We start from the raw sequence: 20,527 nt of genomic DNA on the forward strand, positions 1-20,527 counted from the left end.
TTATGGCAGGGGGATGGATTTTAAACTTTAGAAAACATTCTCACCAAGAATGCTTTTATTTACTGCAAATGCCTTATCATCTGTTATATAAATATAAATAGACTCTGTTCCCACAAGGGTTGAATGTTTGCCTATAGAAATATTATGGTATAGGTGTCCAGGGTGTCAGGTCAATAAAAACAATGGCTATAGTGAAGCCATAGCAACTGAATGGAAGCCTATTTGACCCACAGCGTAGCTGACTCTGTAGACTGTAACTATAGACTTTACAATTTTTGCAAAGAGAAGGAATTTGTTCAGAATTCTTGGAATGCTAAGAACAAAGCCCACTTTGGTCAGAATAAAAAGCTTTCCCCCAGGGTTTTTGTTGATGCTTTACATCCTCTATTCCTTTTAGGCCTTGTCCATCTACACTAGAAATTTCTGAAACCCCAAGCAGTTTGGTGCAGGGTTTAGAATTCCAGGTATAATGTAAAGGGAAATGTGTCTTCCTCTTTAATAAAAATGCTTTTAGTATCATAATATAAAAAAAAATACTTGGTATTAGTTCTGGGTTCTTGATATGTAGTTTCTAAAACACTTAGAACTTCAAGAATGATGAGTCTTTGAGAGATGACTGGTAACTGGAAGCTTCTAGATAAATTCAGGATAGAGGTCTAGTATCAGAAAGCCCTGGAACTTTTAGCCTGATATCCTAGCCTTTGTGGAGATTTGTTGAATCACCAATGGACAATGATATGTTCAGCTATGCATAGGTAATGTTACCTTTATAAAGCCCCCTGGGGTTTGGAGGATGGGGTTGGTGAGCATGTAGAAGTACTAGGAAAGTGGTTTACCTGGAGGAGGGAAAGAAGCTCCATGGCCCTTCCCCTCTTCTCTTTCCCTTATCTTAGTCACCTCTTCCATTTGGCTGTTCCTGAGTTGGGTACTCTAAAATAAATTAGTAAGTGTAAGTAAAGCACTCTCCTAGAGTCACTGAATCATTCCAGTGAATTACTGAAACTCAGGAGAGGCTGGGGGGCTCTGGGACTGTTCAGCCAAGTCACTCAGTTAGGTAACACGGAACCACCTACTTACAGTGGATCTATAACATGGAGGCAGTCTGCCACGAATCCTGGGTAGCTGGTGTTAGAATTGAATTGAATTGGGCACCACATAGTTTGTGTCTGAGAAGTGGTGTTAGAAAATACTACATGTTTGATGCCAGGAATTAAGCAACAACAATTTCTCAAACATTCATACAGAATGGGAATACAAAATGTAACTTTATGTCTCAGTGAATGTTGACAAGTTAAGTGCATTCTTGTAACCAGTACCCCAGTCAAGGATCAAACAATGGCAGCAACCTAGAATTCCTGTGTTTTTTTTCCCCACCACTGCTTCCCTGCCTCCATTTTCCCCTCAAAAGTAATTGCTGTCCTAACTTCTAAAATTTTTATGTATTAGTTTTTCTTGGTTTTGAACTTTACAGGCCTTTAGGTGGTATAGGCTCTGAAATGAACTCACTTTACGATGAATTATGCTTGTTGGGTTTCTGAGATAAGAAAAAGGGAGCTCTTCCATTTTCACTTTAAAGTAATCTTATGGTCGAAAGCCTGCTCATTCATGCTTGTCAGACGCATGCCCAGAGATGTACTAGCATTAAGCAAATAGCACTTATTAATTAAACTTGCTTTTAATTAATGAGAGTTAGACTATAATTTATGAACGATTATTGACTCAATAAAGTTAATTACAGTCCTGCATATGTGACCCAGACTGTAATACTAATCAAATCCATCCTGACCTTTTCTATGTAACCCGTGGTAAGAATGAAAATCAGCTGGAAATGATTGCATTGTGAGAAGCAATGGTTAAAAATCAACAACTCTGGAGCTACACTTGGTAATGAGTCCTGGAAAAGGTGAACATTAGTAGCCATGTGTCCTTAACATAACTATATAATCTGCCTGGACCTCAGTTTCCTTATCTGTAAATTGGGGATACGAATTATGAAAAGCCAAGCACTGGTGGTTCACACCTGTAATCCTAGCTACTCAAGAGGCTGAGATTTGAGGATCACAGTTCAAAACCAGAGAGGGCCGAAGAGTCTGTGAGACTCTTATCTCTAATAAACCACTCAGAAAACCAGAAGGGTGCTGTGGCTCAAGTGGAAGAGTGCTAGCCTTGAGCTGAAGAGCTAAAGGACAGTGTCCAGGCTCACAGTTCAAGCTCCCTGACAGACAAAAAAAATTATGAAGAAGTTGGGCATGGTGGAACCCAACTATAATTATTGTACTCAGGAGACTAAGGCAGGAGCATCTTGAATTCAAGGCCAGGCTAGCCTATATAAACCTGTCTCAAAACAAGTTATGAAGAACAAATGAGTTCATATATACAATACTCATTAGGATAAACACAGCATATTTGCTATTGTCACTACTACTAAGATCACGTTAGCATCTGAAAGGAGCCATGGTGTCCTTTATATAGAAAGTCAAATACTTACCACACAGCCAAAATTGGGGATTGTTGCATACTTGTAAGAATAGGGATACAGCAACATCTGTGCGTATGCGTGAAAGGAGAGGTAAGCCTTAATGTGATTTCTGTGTTTCCGGAGGAATTTCGATACAGCCTTCACTTCTGGCTCAGATTCTGGGAAAGGTCCACAGTATGTGTCATCACAAGGGTGCAAAGAAGCACCTTCACCTGCCAATCAGGACAGAAAACAGGGTAAGCGCGCAAGCAGCAAGAAAGCAGGAAACACCAGTCAACTTAGATGTGCTTGAAAACTCAAACAGTGCCTTCTATTTTCATTTCTATAAGCAGGTATTAAGGAATTCATCTATTTTTTTATTTGTAGAATATGGTTACTAAAAATTTTGAGATAACTGAAACCCTCATGGGGAATAGGAGAGCTGAATGGAAACCTTGCTTTAAAGGAATGGTTCTCTCCTCTGTCAGTTCCTGTTCTCTAGAGAACTAATCCAACAGAATCCCCTAGAGTAGGCTAGGCTTCCTATTTACATGCCCTATAATACCTGCACTCTTTTCATAGCACTCAACACACTTGTAATTAGTGTTCAATATTTACTTATTTAACATCCCACCGATGTTTATACTGTTTTAGGTGCCTGGAATACCTTAGAAAAAAATCCCAACTCGAATAGAAGCCTATTATTTCCTCCTCCTCCTCCTCCTCCTCCTCTTCCTCCTCCTCCTCCTGCTCCTCCTCCTCCTCCTCCTCCTCCTCCTCTTCCTCCTCCTCCTCCTCTTCCTCCTTTTTTTTCTTCCTCCTCTTCATCTTTCTCCTCCTCCTCTTCTTTCTCATGTCTTTCTCTTCTTCCTCCTGTCTCTTTTCTCCTCTTTCTTTCTCCCTCTTCTTCCTTTTTTTCCTTCTCCCTCTCCCTCTCCATTCCCCCCATCCCCTTCCTCTGGCAATACTGGGGTTTGAATTTAGGGCTTCATTTTTGCTCTGCAGGTGCTCTACTGCTGTACCATATCTCTAGTCCTCTGAATCTACATTCTTTCTCTCTGGCTTCTTTGCTCAGTGTAGACCAACACTGTATCCCCCCCCCCCCACCAAATACTTAGCATCTATAACAAAAGCACAGTAAACATTCTACACACATATGGTGGATAAAACAATGTCAGATCAAAAGAAAAATATAAGTCAAGTGCTGGTGGCTCACACCTGTAACCATAACCACTCGGAGGCTGACAGCTGAGGATCTTGGTTTAAAGCCAGCCCATGCAGAAAATTTCCCATATGATTCTTATCGCCATTTAATCACTCAAAAACCAGAAGTGGAGCTGTGCTAGCCTTGTGTGAAAGGGGCCCAAGCCCAGGCCCTGAGTTCAAGCCCCATGACAAAGACAAAAAAAAAAAAAAGAGAAGAAAAAAAGAAAAGAAAAAAATTATGTAAGTATAAGATATAGATGTTGATATAGAAAGCACACAGAAATGGGCTAGAAATAATTGTGCAAGATCACATGTCTAACACATTTCTATTATATTTTTAGATTTGCAACATTCAAATGCCTTCTAAAACTTCAGAGGCATTTCTAATTATTGTGGGGGTCAGTTATGGTTTAGTTAAGAAGGCTTCAAAACTAAATTTTATTTACTGAGAAAAAAGCCTATCATATAGGGAAAAGTTAAGAGGAGGTCTGTGAAAGGAAAGGAAGAAGATAGAATCACTGAGGCATTTCAGTTTTAAGAAATTTTGGAAATAAGTTATTCCTCAAGGTTATTTCTCAGAATGGGCTATTACCACTCATTTAGAAAACAGTAACTTGAGAAGTTCATGACAAATGTTTGGTCGTTTTGTAGCATAGTCCAATCTGCTGAATAGGAACAGAGAACTAAAGCAATTCAGGCTTGATCTTGAGAATATTAAGTATGGTTCATGATGTTGGAGAGTCAAGAGTCAAAAGAGGGGAACTCAAAGCAACTGGCATTTCCTTCTTTTGAATCTCATTCTGGAGGTATCCCATGCAAGTATAATGTAGGAGGGAGTTGGAATATACTGTAAAGACTACAGCTGGTAGTCTGAAGGAGATGGGGAAAATAAGGGCTATCTGGGAAATAGCAATGTAAAGCACTGGAAAAACCAAAACACAAACTGAACAACTAATTCCAGAGAGAACAAACCTAATGAGCCAGAAAAACAAGAATGTACAATGATACTAATGCATATTCTCAAGGGCAGCTAGGACACTAGAAACCATCAGGGACAAGGAGTTATTAAAAAGCAACCACAATCAGATGTAGTAGAAATAGAAAGCTTAATTCATGGGTTAAATGAATACAGTTGATGAAAGTATTAATGAGAAGGAGTTGGGTTAGAAACATTCCCAGAAGTCCTCTAAAAGGCATACATAATTAGAAAAATGACAAACAAATTAAAGGATATGAAAACTAGAATAACTATCAATATATAATTAATAGGAAAACTAGATGGAGAGAAAAAATAAAGTTAAATATTTGAAGAGAGGTTAATTAAAATTCTTCTACAATGAAGGAAAGACTTAACAGACTTGGTCTTGTACTGAACAAAAGGTGCAAAACAGAAAATGCCAAGATTTGGCATATTAAAGTAAAAGGAAATAATTCTAGGGAAGATAAAAGCAGGTTGTTTAGAAAAAACCAGAAACAAGATGAACATTTGATTTTTTTCAAGAACAGCACTAGAGAGATGGTTTGAGGGGCTGGGAAGGTAGCTCAGTGGTAGAGCACTTGCCTTGCATGCCTGAGACCCTGGGTTCGATTCCTCAGCACCACATAAGCAAAAAGAAAAAAGCCGGAAGTGGCGCTGTGGCTCAAGTGGTAGAGTGTTAGCCTTGAGCTGAAGAGCTGAGGGACAGCGCCCAGGCCCAGAGTTCAGGTCCCACTACTGGGCCCCCCCCCGAAAAAAAGAGAGATGGTTTGAAAGTATACTCTGCACAATATCTAGGAATTAATCTACCTAAGAATGAAAAACTACTAGAAACAACATCTTTTTAGTGTATGTTTAGTGTATATTAATGTACAAAGCAATTTCGTTGTGATATTTCCATACATGCATATGTGTTATAATCCAATTTCCCTTCCACTACTCACTCATGTCTTCCCCTTTTCAAACAATTTTTAACTAGTTTCATTATTCTATTTTCTTACATGTGTATGAAGTATTTGGATCATATTTACCTCCTCTTTGCCATTTCCTTTCACTCTACCTCCCCTTTCCCTCCAAATTGTCCACTCACCCAAGTTCTGACATGAATACATTGTGTATGTTCCACATATATTTCTCTTTCACAATATTTCTCTTCAACAGTCTGCCTTATTTTACTTAACATGATGATTTCCAGTCCTATCCATTTTCCTATTTGCTTTCTTGGTTTTTGTTTCTGGTTTTTGTTTTGTTTTGTTTTGGTCAGTCATGGGCTTGAACTCAGTGCGTGGACCCTGTCCTTTAGTTATTTTGCTGAAGCACTCTACCACTTGGAGCCACAGTGCTATTTCTGGTTTTCTGGTGGTTAATTGGATATAAGAGTCTCAGAGACTTTCATGCCCAGGCTGGTTTTGAACCACGATTCTCAGATCTCAGCCTCCTGTGTAGCTAGGATTACAGGTGTGAACCACCAGCACCCAGCCTCCTATTTGTTTTGATAGTTCTGAGGTAGAATTCAGGACCTCAAACTTGTTAGGCAAACACTCTACCACTTAAGCCAGGTAGCCAGCCCTCCATCTATTTTCCTCTGAATAACATAATTAGCAGTAAAATCTTAAAAATCTAAAAGGTAAGTAAAGATGTCAATTATTCCTTATGTATGTATGTATTTATTTATTTTTAATTGGGTTTACACTTTTCTTTTTTTTCTTTTTTTCTTTTTCTTTTTTTATTGTGAGAATACCATACAGAGGGGTTACAATTACTTGGGCAAGATAATGAGTACATTTCTTATCAAGCATTGTAGCCTCCTCCTTGTTTCCCCTTCCCATCCCTTCCCATCCTCCCATCCTCCCTCCCACCCGATCCTCCCTTATTTATTTTTTTCAGTTCAATTTAACTTAAAATCAATTTAGAGATGATGGATTTGGGGGACTCAACTAAAGAAAAATTCTTTTTTCTTTTTCTTTTTATATGTTTTCTCTCACATTTGTTAGGTTCTAATGCTCGTTATGGTCCTGGAGTAGAAATAGAATTAGGTGTAGAAGAGGGTTTCATTTTGGTGTGACCAAAATATACCACAATGTACTTCAATAGATTCATCCCCTCCATCGCTCTCCTTCATCCCTCTCTCCTTACTGAACCAATCTCAATGAGCGTTATTGTTACATGTTTAAATGAGAACATATAGTATTTTGACCACAGTCACTTTTCTTCACCCATTCCTTTACCATTAGTGACAGGTCCTGTTTTGCATTTCTATCTTTCATTTTAAAGTGCATGTTAATTAAGAAATAAAAATTTTAAGTAGTTTTCTGAAGTTGATTTTTAATGGATACATAATAACTACACACAGTTATGGAGTACAATGGGATAATTTGATATCCATAATAACCACTAGGGTGAACATAGATTATGTCTTTGTATTTGGTGCCTATGAACTTTTTTCTAGTTCTTTATGAAATGTAAAATAAAAAAAAATCAGACACAAATATCACGTTACCAAAAACTTACTATAAGTATCTATCTTACTGTATTAAGAATGCTAGAACCTAATCTTTTTAACTGTACCTTGGTATCCATTATTAAACCTCATTCATCTTTACCCTTTCTAGACAATAATACCTCACTGCTTTACTCTCTTGTCCTATGAGATCAACTTTTTTAGTTTGTCTATATAAGTGAGAACATGAAGTACTTGACTTTCTTTGTCTAGCTTATTCTACTGGCCATATCATTTTCTAGAAGAACTCTACAATTTTTGAGAGAGATAACTTGCTAGGAGAAATCTTAGAAGAGTAAAGAATAGAGACTTACCCTAGCAAGCACTAAAACATCTTGCATAGGAATAACAATAATGACATGATTATCAATCAGGAATAGATTAGTGGACCAATGAAACAGAATAGATAGAAGCATGCCATAGAGAATCATGAATTCCTATGGAAAAGGTTGCTTGATGAATGATGTTGAGAAAACTAGCTAACTATGTAGGGAAAATAGAATTGATAATTACTTGTGTGTGTGTGTATACATAAGTAAAATTTAAATTTAAAAACTATGGTAAGGAAGCCAAAACCATAGATTTTGTTTAGTAGTAGGTGCTTCCTCTAATCCCTTTCCTTCATTATCTTGGATGGGCTTCCAGAATGTGGAGGAAATTATGAGAGGTGTTTTGCTTTGTTTTGTTTTAGTTGTTGCTTGTTTTTAATACTGGGTTTGTGATTTTGCAACACTCAAATTGTAGGTACCTCTAGCTCTTTTCATTTTAGTTATTTTTTTTTAACAGAGTCTGTGTCTTTGCTTGGGACAGCCTGGTCCACAATCCTCCTACGGGATGACAGGCCATACTCAACTTTTACTGGTTTAGATGAATAGTCTTACTTATTGTATCCAAGCTGGCCTCCAGCTGTGATCCTTCCCATCTCTACTTCCCAAGGAGGTAGGATTATAAACATTATTCATCATGGACAGTCTAAGAAATAGGTTCTTGGGCTGGGAAGGTGGCTCAGTGGTATAGTGTTTGCCTTGCATGCACGAGGCCCTGGGTTTGATTCCTCAGCACCACATAAGCAGAAAAAGCTGGAAGTGGCACTGTGGTTCAAGTGGTAGAGCACTAGCCTGAGCTGAAGAGCTGAGGGACAGCACCCAGGACCAGAGTTCAGGCCCCACAACCAAAAAAAAAAAAAAAGAAATATGTTCTTGAATAAGTGTTGATGAAGATTATGTATAGGGTGCAGGGTGTGGAGGAGGGCTTTGAAAATTGACCACATTTAATGAAATAAAAACAATAAAATAATAAAAATAAAATAATACATGATAATAAAAATAATAAAAACAATATTGGAAAAAATAGAAAGAAAAGAAGAAAAGTTTCTAAGAAAAATTTTAGATTACAGCATTTTCCAAATTCTCTTTGTTTTTGTTGTGTCACTCAGGGTCTGCACACTGTCCTTTAGCTTTTTAACTCAAGGCTTGTGCCTCTTGGGTCACAGCTCAACTTCCAGCATTCCCTCCTTTTTTGGTGGTTCACTGGAGATAAATCTTTCCTGCCTGGGCTAGCTTCAGACCTGAGTCCTTAGATCTCAGTCTCCTGAGTAGTTAGAGTCATAGATGCGAGCCCCAGTACCAGGCTCAAATTCTGTATAAAATAATTTTCAAAGTATATTTTGAACATTCGGAAAGCCTTTTCTTATTTCTCATTTTTATTTTTAATTCCCTTCACTTCCTCAAATCAGATAAACTATACAAAACAAAGGATACTGAAATCAAAGAGTGACCACAGAGAATAAACCAGGGGGTGGGGGAAACAAAAGAAAAAAAGAAATAACCGCAAAAAAGTACACTGAAAAACAAACAAACCACAAAACCAAAGACCAAAGAAAAACTCATCTTTCCGTATCTGGAGTTCATTTCAACTAGCATCATTTTATATGATCATACATACATAGCTATTAAGTTATTAAGATCCTCTGTTAGGACTATCGTAGGCATATACTAATTATTACAAAGGAAGGAAACCATGAAGCCATTGTTTCTTTGGGTCTGGCTTGCTTCACTTAATATGATTTTTTTCTAAGTCTTTCCATTTCCTTACAAATGGGGAGATGTCATTCTTCTGATGGAAGCATAGAATTTCATTGTATATATATATACCACATTTTCTTGATTCATTCATCTACTGAGGTACATCTTAGCTATATATCAGAATTGACTCCCACAGATTGGGAGAAGATCTTCATTAACTATAAAACACATAAGAGCCTCATATCTAAAATATACTTAGAGCTAAAAAAATTAACCCTCCCAAAACAAATCCTTAAAGAAATAATCACTCTATTAATAAGTGGGCTAAAGAAATAAAAAGCGACTTCTTTGAAGAGAAAATAAGAATGAACCCCAAGATAGGGACACAAGAGGTTTTTTCTCTCTTGCTGTTGTTTTAATGTACGATGTAATTTTTTTGTTTCTTTTGTATGTTCTTCCCCCATGGTATAACCCCTCTTGTCACTGTATTTGATTCTGGTGCCCTGTATCTTGTATATACATTTTTTTTTAATTTGGGGAGGGGAGGGATAATAACAAAATGCTGAAATAAGGATACAGGTTGACCCATTGTAACAATGAGATGTACAAGACACTATGTTGAAAACGAACTTTACAACTTGGAGGTGGTGGTGGTGGGGAGTTCGTGAGGTGGGGAGGGAAGGAATTGTAGGGGAAAAACAAAGGAGGGCGTAACAATGCTCAAAAGGAAATGTCATTACCTTACTCATGTAACTGTAACCCTTCTGTACTGTACCTTTACAATAAAAAATACTTTAAAAAAAGAACGGCCAACAGGCCCAAAGAAACATAGATCCCATGGTTTCCCTTATTTGCAATATCTAGTATATGTATGAGTCAAGCGGAAAAGGTCAGATAATGTGAGGTCAGGAAAATGAACCCTTAGATATGTATTTTAATGTTTTTTTCTTTCATGCATGTGTTTCTAACACATTTATAAGATTATCTCTTTGTTGCTTTGTATGTCCATCCCCCACAGTATAACCCCTGCTTTCACTATATTTGATGTCAGTATAACTTGTGGAGGAGATGGGGAAAAACCAGTTGTTTAAGGATACAGGTGGACCTGTTGCAACAATGAAATGTACAAGTTGTCATGTCCAAAACGAGCTTTACAACGTCGGGGGGGGGGAGGGAGGAGGGAGGGGGGAAGGAGAAGGATTGGGATTGGGGGGAGGGGGAGGCTGGGAAGGGATGTGAAGGGTAAACCAAAGGAGGAGGGTGCAATGCTTGGTAAGAAATGTACGCATTATCCTGCCCATGTAATTGTAACCCCTCTGTACAGCATGTTCACAAATAAAATAAAATTAAATTAAAAAAAAAAAAAGAATGGCCAATAGCCACATGAAGAAATGCTCAACATCTCTGGCCATAAAAGTAATGCGAATCAAAACAACATTGAGATTTCACTTCACCCCAGTTAGAATGACCATTATCAAGAAAACAAATAATATGGGGCTGGGAAGGTGGCTCAGTGGTAGAGTGCTTGCCTTGCATGCATGAGGCCCTGGGTTTGATTCCTCAGCACCACATAAGCAAAAAGAAAAAAGCCAGAAGTAGCACTATGGCTCAAGTGGTAGAGCGCTAGATTTGAGCTGAAGAGCTGAGGGACAGCGCCCAGGCCCAGAGTTCAGGCCCCACGACCGGACCCCCCCCCAAAAAAAAGAAAAAGAAAACAAATAATAGCAGATCCTAGCATGGATGTAACCGAAAAGGAACACTACTACACTGTTGGTGGGAATGTAAACTGGTTCAGCCACTTTGGAAAGCAATATGGAGGTTCCTCAAAAGACTAAACTAGAGTTCCCCTAGGACCCAGCAATCTCTCTTCTGGGCATTTACCAATGACCACAAACAAGGCCACATTAAAGCTATCAGCACAACCATGTTCATTGGAAAGTTTTTTTTTTTTTTAAATAATTCTATCACTAGTAGAATCTGAATTTGAAAACTGATTCTTTGTGCAAATCAATACCATGACTATGCCTCTATCATGAGCTCCTAATTCTTTTGGACTCACTATGTGTCAGGCTCTTTAATGCAATATTTTCCTTAATCTTCACATCTACCTTATGTGGTATTCAGAATTATAATCACAATTTTATCAGAACAACAAAGAAGTAAACTATACATCTATAGAACAAAACATAAATCAGATCATGTGCAATTATGCAAAAGGCTAGCTGGGCATGGTACCTCACGTTTGTAATGCTGGTATTTAGGAGGCTGAGGCAGAAGATCATGAGTTTGTAGCAAGCTTGGGCCACGTAAACCAAACAAAAACAAAAGAATAAAGATAAAATACCAAACAGTAACTGCAATTAATTAAAAGTAAAAATTTAATACACCAAACAGCATTGGTTGAATATTTCTATCTACTGACTTAGGTATTGGGGATGCAAATGAAGTAACCAAATACTTTGAGAAACATACAGATGAGCCTAGAGGGCAAACACATAACTGAAAATATTCAGAAAGCAGAAAGAAGGGGGTAATTACCCTACTTGAGTGATCAGAAAAGTCCTTTCAGAGGAGATAATGTCTCTTGGAACATGTAAGGTTAGAAGGATAGATGTGTGGTGGTCAGAATAAACCAAAAATATAAAGGCAAGAAATATTTAATTCTAAAATTTAACACAAAATGTGAGTCAGGGAAGTTTGGTAATGAACCTAAAATAGTTATTAGGGACTGGTTAACTCAGCATCTTATAAATTATTATATGTTATGCTAGGAGGTAGAGATCTTTTATGCATCAAAAATGCACCAGTTGGGCTAAGCATGGTGGCTCACACTTGTAATCCTAGCTACTCAGGAGGTTGAGATCTGAGGATCATAGTTCAAAGCCAGCCCAGGCAGCAAAGTCTATGAAACTCTTAACTTCATATAATCAACAAAGAACCAGAAGTAGAGGAAATATTCTAGTCTCAAGATTAAAAAAAAAAAAAAGCATTGGGACAGCACCCAAACCAAGTTTCAGGACCAGTATAGACAGTCAGTCAGTCAGTCAGACAGACAGACAGACAGACAGACACACACACACACACACACACACACACACACACACACACACACACACACACACACACACACACACACACACACACACACACACAGTGTTAGATTTTCTGCAGCAGCTCTACCCACTGTCATTCTGGAGCCACCACTGCATGCTCTTCAAACTGACACTTCCCCACTCATTATCTTGTCATGGTAGGGATATTAATGCAAGGCTCTGTTTGCAGGATGCAGGTGTCTTTCATAGGGCAATTTTGACTTGGGAAGTCCCTGTGGGTTTAACTCTTTTATACTTGTTCTCAAATTTGAGCCTCTTCCAACCCTTCTCTTTCCCCTCTCCTTTCATAGGTTTCTAAACTGGTTCATAGTGTTTTACTCTCCTTGCTTCCTGTCCCTTATTGATCATGGAACGTGGGTCTGTGGCCTTTTCATATTCAGGTAAGATATTTGAATATAAAATATTTATCCACCATTTCCTAATCTGGTGGTGTCTAGAAGAAAGGTTTTCTCCAATAAATCTCTTGGGCATCTAATGGTGTCATTGCCTGGGAAGTCCCAACTTAACACAAATGAAAGTTTTTAAAGTAAATGTTTATAGAAATATAATTTACATACAATTAACCGTTTAAAAGATATAATACAGTGATTTTTCACCCATTTACAGAGCTTTGTAACTATTATTACTGATTTTAGAACATTCTCATTATTTCAACAACAGCATTCTCATTAAGAGAATTTTCATTACCCCATTATTAGGGGGTCAATTGATATTTCTCTTCCTTAGCCTCTCAATTTTTAAGGGTTTAAAGACATGGTCAGATTTTCATTTTACATTGATCTTGTCCGAGTTTATAATGATAGCCCCAAGTCTATAATTAAGGAAATCAGTTCAAGATACAAATACAACAATCCAGGCCAGAGATGTTGATAGCTGGAATTAGGGTGGCCATATTGGGAATGGTAACAACAATTGTATGGGAGAGATGGAGGGAGGGAGGTAGGAAGGGAGGGAGGAAAGGAAGGGAAAGAGGAAAGGAAGAGAAAAGGGAGCGGGGTACCAGGGAGGAAGAGCGAAGGAGGGAGAGAAAGACAGAAAGACAGAGAGGCAGGGGGAAGGGAGAGAAGACAGAGACAGAGACAGAGATTGTTGGGAGAAAGATCTAGAAACAACGGGAATGTGTAGAATCAACCATCTGTTGAAACCTAGGCCTTGAATACTAGGTAGGATTTCTGATTTTTTTGTTTCTTTATTGTGATCACATTTATAATAAACTTTAGATATGTTTGCCTTCTATATATTTGTCATTTATTATTTTTGAGCTAATATGTGAACACACAAAAATAAAAATTAAAGAATGGCTTTAGAGATAAACAATAATCGAATGTTTTTAATTAATCATGCAGGAAAATGTAATTCTCTTAAAATAAGGATGAGACAGATGAAATCTAACTTAAGTACTTTAGCAGTGTCCAGAAATTATTTTTCCTAAATGAATGTAAGATGTAAATTATGCTATAAAAGAACATGTGCATATTAAATTCTTGGTTGATCTCCCAACTGGAATTTTTAGTGCAAAAGTATATATTCTTCAGTCTTTCTGGATGTTTAAAAAGAATCATTTATTTCTCTAAGAATATCCATTACAGAGTTAATTTGATATATACATAGATAATGGCCATAACTGAATATTTGGTAGAAAGAAAGAATATGCAATTGTATAAAATGAGATAGTTAAAGAGAGAGAAAAAGAAAATGAACTAAAGAATGACAGTTTGCTAGACCAGTAATATGCCAATAATTTTCCCCAATGTTTTATTTCTATAATCTTATATCAATTTTATGAAAATAGAATAGAAAAGAATAGATATCTGAGACTTTTTTTGTTTTTGTTTTATGTTGTAAATTGTGGGTGGGGCTTTAACTCATGGCTTGGACACTTTCCTTAAAAAAACAAACAAACAAACAAATAACCAATGGTTTTAGCTGGGCACCTATGACTCATGCCTGTAATCCTAGCTACTCAGGAGACTGAGATATGAGGATTGCAGTTCAAAGTCAGCTTGGGCAGGAAAGTCTGGGAAACTCTTATCTCCAGAAAACCAGAAGTGGTGCTGTGACTCAAAGTGGTAGAGTGCTACCCTTGAGTGAAAGAGCTGAGGGACAGAGCCCAGGCTCTGAGTTCAAACCCTATAACTTACAAGAAAAAAAAAGTTTAGAAAGTTTAAAAGGTAAATAAGCAAAAACAGAAAAATAGTTGGCTTTATCTTACATTTCTCAGCCACTGATCTCTGGAGAGTTGGTAGATATATACCAGGGTACTCTAGTGAGCAATATCTAGGGAAATCAAAGTTATTTTGTGTGTTTTTAAAAATCAGTTATGTTTTAATATTTGTTGCTAATTTTGCTTATTGCTTTACGATTTCTTACAAATGGGCTCAGAATGCCATGAAATTTAAAAAATTTTAGTCTTTTAAAATAATTTTTTGGGGGAGGAGATTGGGGCCATATGCCTAGCATGTACAAGTCCCTTGGTTCACTCCCCAGCACATACAACACTTTCATTCTCACTCCCATTCCAACCTTAAGTAAAATCTATGCTAAAAATTGGACACAGTTGTCAATATAGTTCACAAATATACACACATATATGTGTTTATATGCCATGCATGCATGTATGAGTATTTACACAGGTATAGTTATTCAGTCTTTCATATTTAGGAACAATTGCTTGGTTGCAAAATAGAATTATAATTACACATTTTGCCTCTTGATTTTTTCTTTCTTCAATTGTATTTTGTAGAGCTGTATGTACATCACCTTGAATTCAATCTTTTTAATGCACTATATTGTAATTGACGTATAATTTAGTCTCCTGTGTGTTTACTGTTGAGAGCTGTGCATATTTTTCTGTCTTCTCTGCTTCTGGCACGCTGAACAGTATTTCATTAACGAAAGTAGGGCCACTACAACTCATCTGATACAAACAATACTGCAATAAATATCAAAGTACACGTCCTTGCATCTGAGCAAGAACATTTCCATGGTACAGACTCAGAACTAGGACACTGGCATGAATGATCAGTTCATATGACTTAACATTTTAAAATTTCTAAGAAGATATTTTAAATTCACATTGACTTTTGGTCAGATTGCCCACTAAAATTGTTACCACAAGCAGTGTAGGAGTACCATTTCTTTTTAATTCATACAAGAAATTACCTGCAAGTGTATCATCTTGTCAGATAGCAAAAAGATAATCTACTAGGTTTTCTGTAAATATGTGTATTTATCTTTATTTTAGATTGAAATCTTTCCTTAATAATGTTCTTAGCTCGTTTTGAGTTGTTTGTCTTTTCCTTAGTTGTATATAAAAATAGTTCGTATGGATATCTGCCATCTGCATTGCCTTTTATACTAGAATATATAATTTTTCCATTTATTTATGGCAATGTTAGTCATTTTATATATTAAACTTTATGATCACGGTGTATTTTTTAAATGCCTCTTTTGGTTTCTTGTTTCGTTTAAGAAAACTTTAACTATTGTTAAAGACGAGAAATATTTTCTAGATTTTCTTCTAAGAATTTGCTACTCCATTTTTCTCCCCTTTCCAGCTATTTAATCTTTCTAGATTTTGCACATATACAACATGTGGTTGTTTCTGGGTGAATAGCCATTTCTGTCATTATTAAGTATCCTGTTATCTCCCATTGAATTAAAATACCACATTGGTCATAAAGTCTGCTACATGTTTGGACCTATTCTTGGACCCTCTGTTTTCTGCTGCTGTTTTTTCTATTCCCATATTATTACCATATTTACTTATATCAGCATTGAAGTATATTCTGGTGCCAGAGTCTTTTATAGTTTTACATTTTGTCTATTTACTCATTTTTCTCATAAGCTTCATAATTCTATTAAATTTCTAGAATTAAAAATATAAAAATATATATATTATATAAATCTATATTATAAGTAGAGTTATAGTCAACTCACACTATTTGGAGAGGACTTTTATTGAATAACCCAATATAAGGTCAAATTAGGCCATTGTCCTTATTAGGTTGGGTTTTTGTTCATTGTTCATAGTTATTTTCCCCTTTACTATGCCTTCTTTATCATTGTTGCTCTTGTATTACTGCAAATGGATAACTTATTCAGATGGTCTTCTAGAACAGTGTGGAGAAAGCACTTCATGAGGCTATCAGTATTCTTTGCATCTTTTCTCTTGTCCTCTGTCTTTACCACTACTAAATGTAACCTGGGGAATTAGTCACTTGAACCATCTCTTTAAACTTCATTTTCTATATACTATATACAAAATAAAATGTGATCTATTAAACAAAATTTTATGTATAATCTACTTCTTGCTTGCTTTTATATTCAGGCTAATGAGGAACGGATATATTATTTCCCTCTTCTAAAGGAAAACATTCTAAATTGCAGAGGGTGAATTATTTATATTATTCAGTGTATCAAAGGTGATAATAAAAAAGAGTTAATTTTCATCCTCTTTGTAGAGTGAAACTATTTCTAAACCATTCCTGAACATCACAGAGGCCAGAGACTTAATTCCTCCCCGGTCCCTCCCACCAAACCTCCCCCTCCCCCATAGACAAGGTGGAAGTTGCTGTCTTTTATTCTTTGTATGGGAAGGAAAACAAAACTTACTGATTTTTTTCTTTCAGGATTTAATGGCTAGAGTTATTTCTGCTATTGAAAACAGGGCTAATGTAAAGGAGAGCACCAGCAATAGGTGGAGATGTAGGTGGTAATATACCTTGCCTGTGTCCATTGGCTATATAGCTGTAGTCTAATACTCTTTTTAAGTTTATTTTATTATTATCTTTTGTGTGTGTGCCAGTCCTGGGGCTTGAACTCAGAGCCTGTGTGCTGTGCCTGAGCTTCTTTTGCTTAAGGCTAGCACTCTACCACTTAAGCCACAGCTCCACTTCTGGTTTCTTGGGTGTTCAGTTGGAGATAAGGGTTTCATAGACTTTCCTATGTAGGTTGGCTTTGAACTATGATCCTCAGATCTCAGCTTCCTGAGTAGCTAGGATTACAGGTTAAAAGCCACCAGTGCCTAGCTTATTATCTTGTGAGAGTTAGTGTACAAAGGGGTTTTAATTCAACATATCATTTAATATGTATAATACATCTTGATCAGTGTCACCCTTTAAAACATTTCCCCTTCACCTCCCACATTTATCCCAGGTCTACTCATCCCCACAAATTTCCTAGTCCCATTTTCAACTATATGCATCAAATATTCACCCACTATTCCTCTGTCCATTCATCTGTTTACCCTCCCCTATTTTATCACCACCCTCCCACCCCCAAACAAGACATATTTTAGCTTTCTAGTATTTATTTCGTTAAACTGACTGTTCAAAGGGGCTACAACATGGAAATCCACCCCGGTATATACCATATTTTAATCAGTTTGATTGCATATATGTGCTATGGCTCTGTATATGTTTTTATATATGTTTATATTTTAGATCAAACAACTTCTATATATGAGAGAACCTGTATCCTTTGTCTCTTCGAACCTGATTTACTTTACTCCACATAAAATTTCCAGGTTCATCCTTTGTAGGGCTATTTGTGGGCTGTTTCCATAACTTAGTTTTGGTGAATAGTGTAGCAGTGAACATAGATGTAAAGGCCTCTTTAGTGTATCCTGACTTGCACTCTTGCAGCCCAAGAGTGGTATTGCTGGAGTATAGGATAGTTCTATTTTTAGTTGTTTATTTTATTTTATAAAAAGAATCTTTATACTACTTCCCCTAGTGACTTATTTACATTCTCATCCACAGTGTCTAGGGCTCCTCCCTCCACCCCTGCATCCTCTCCAGCACTTGCTGTTGTTCATATTCTCCATGATGGCCATTTTAACTGCAGTGAGATAGAATCTCAAGGTTGTTTTGATTTGCATTTCCTTTATGGCCAGGAGGTTAAAACATTTTTTATGTATTTGTAGGCCATTTTTACTTCTTCTGAGAAGCGTCTATTTTGCTCTTTTGCCCATTTATTAATTGGTTATTGGGTCTTTGGGGGTTTCATTTTTTGAGCTCCTTACATATTCTGGTTATTAGGCCGTTGTCAGATCCAGAATTGGCGAAGATGTTTTCTCATCTGAAGGCTGTCTTTTTAGCTTAGTGACTACATCCTGTCCTGTACAGAAGCTTTTTAGCTTGTTGTGATCCCATTTATCAATTCTCTTTCCTGTTTGCTGAAACGTTGAAACGTCCTGAAACTCATGAAGTTGTAGCCTATGCCAGTAAGTTCTAATATTTCACCCATCCTTCCTTTCATAGTTACAAGGTTTCAGGTCTTACATTGAGGTCTTTGATCCACTTGGATTTGATATTGGTACGAGTGAAACACTCCTCTTAACCAGCAACTACATACTTTATCTATAGCGTCCTTGATCTCATTCAGCCTTCTCTAAGTAAACCTCTTTAAAAAAACATCTCATACTAGTATAGGTAGTACAGAACAGAGCTGACAATGCAGAAAAACTGGCAGAATATAGAATACAGACTAGTCCTAGAAGTGCTTGTGTTTGGCTGTAGAAAGCTGTAAATCTTGTAGTGTATATGTTGTAGTTATTTGTATACTCTCATTTCCTTTAGAGAGTGAGCTGTGTAGTGTAGTTTATCACTCTGGAAGGCTGAAAATATATAAGGAGTGTAACAACAAGAACAAAAAAAGCAAAAATAAAATGTCTTCAAGCAAGTTTATTGATCTATGAAAATGTTCTTCTATTTCTTTAATAACTTCAAACAGCTTATGGTTATAGGGGCCTTAACAAATATTAACAGTTTCAGAAAGCAAATTCAGTACTTTATCAGTATATACAGGTGATGAACCCCAAATTATTTATGTTCGTGGAAATAAATCTCCCCTTATAGCTGAGGACCAGTGGCTCAGGCTTATAATCTTAGCTACTGAGACTGAGTTTTGAGGAACACAGTCAAAAACCAGCCCATGGGGACTGGGAAGGTGGCTCAGTGGTAGAGCGCTTGCCTTGCATGCATGAGGCCCTGGGTTCGATTCCTCAACACCACATAAGCAGAAAGAAAAAAAAAAACCAGCCCATGTAGGAAAATCTGAGACTCTTATCTCCAATTAAACATCAAAAAAGCTGGAAGTGGAGCTACGGCTCAAGTGGTAGAGTGCTAGCCTTGAACAAAAGAGCTCAGAGACACCCAGGCCCTGAGTTCAAGTCCTAGGAGCATGTGTGTACACATGCATGTGCACACACACACACACACACACACACACACATACACACTGCTCACTTCCAACAAAATACAGAGTAATAACAGCATAATAGATCATTGTCGTAGTGAAAACAGGGCTTCTAAGTTTCTTCCTACACTGCATAAAATCTGTAATTGTGTGCTGGGTGCTGGTAAGCTTTCCTTCAAAGATTGCTGGGAGGGATAAGTACTACTTCAGCTGGCTGTTTATGACTGGAAAGGTTTCTGGTCATACAGAGAGAAAGAGGAATGGGGAAGATGGACAGGGTCACAGACGGGTGAGGCTGAGAGTGAAGCTGGGAAAGACCAAAGAACTTATCTCATCTGACTTTCCACAGGACTTGATGTCTGCAAATATTCTCCTTCCTTGACTCTTTTTCTTTTTTGAGACAGGGTCTTGCCATACAACTCAGGCTTGCTTGAAACTTTCTAATGCAAATTCCCCAGTCTTCTGAGTGCTAGCATTACAAGTAAAAAATGACCATGCCTTGACTCCCTTGGCCTTTGACAGTGATGCTCAGTTTTTTTTTTAACCTATCAGTTCTTTCCTCTTTAGGGCACTTTAGAGTTCTGCTCTTCTATTAATCTCCTAAATGGAGAACACCATTGTTCTGTCCTTTGCTCTTTTCTTCAGTGATTTCTCTCTTCAACTACAAATGCTACTGATGTGTTGAGACTTTCACATTATGCAACAAATATTTATAACACGAATGTCATACACTGCAGGAATGTTGGTTACATTAATGAGCCACATCAAGTTTTTGCCTTCTAGAACTAATATCCAGTGGTGGTAGCTGTGGTTGGAGGAGGGAGGAGATAGGAAGTAATAAATAAGAATATTCTACTACATTGTATAGTAGAAACCTGCTAGAGAGAAAAGCCAGACACAGCTGAAAAAGGATCAGGAATATAGGGGAAGGTGAATTGCAAATATGAAAGTGATGATGAGGGTCTTCTTCAACACTGGTGTTGTGTTTGAGCAGATTTGGAGAATTATGGCAGAAGAAGCAGTCTGGGCAAAGCGTTTAGCATGCACTGA

General features: G+C 37.2%; 1 protein-coding gene and 1 long non-coding RNA gene across 10 annotated transcripts in view; one reads left to right on the top strand and one right to left on the bottom strand.

Moving 5' to 3' along the window:
• Positions 1–20,527, top strand: part of LOC138805777 (uncharacterized) — a 152,571-nt gene that overhangs the window by 26,146 nt on the left and 105,898 nt on the right. For both annotated transcript variants that reach the window (XR_011365644.1, XR_011365643.1), the window contains exon 2: positions 12,568–12,657. This is a non-coding gene — a long non-coding RNA (uncharacterized lncRNA). The remainder of the gene's footprint in view (positions 1–12,567; positions 12,658–20,527) is intronic.
• Cpa6 (carboxypeptidase A6) overlaps positions 1–20,527 on the bottom strand; it is a 267,672-nt gene that overhangs the window by 8,758 nt on the left and 238,387 nt on the right. For all 8 annotated transcript variants that reach the window (XM_069990861.1, XM_069990868.1, XM_069990862.1 and 5 more), the window contains one exon: positions 2,489–2,691. In XM_069990861.1, coding sequence (XP_069846962.1) covers positions 2,489–2,691 — 203 coding nt within the window. The remainder of the gene's footprint in view (positions 1–2,488; positions 2,692–20,527) is intronic.

The sequence above is a fragment of the Dipodomys merriami genome, unplaced genomic scaffold, assembly GCF_024711535.1.
Source record: "Dipodomys merriami isolate MVZ:Mamm:240054 unplaced genomic scaffold, mDipMer1.0.p SCAF_4, whole genome shotgun sequence".
NCBI lineage: Eukaryota > Metazoa > Chordata > Mammalia > Rodentia > Heteromyidae > Dipodomys > Dipodomys merriami.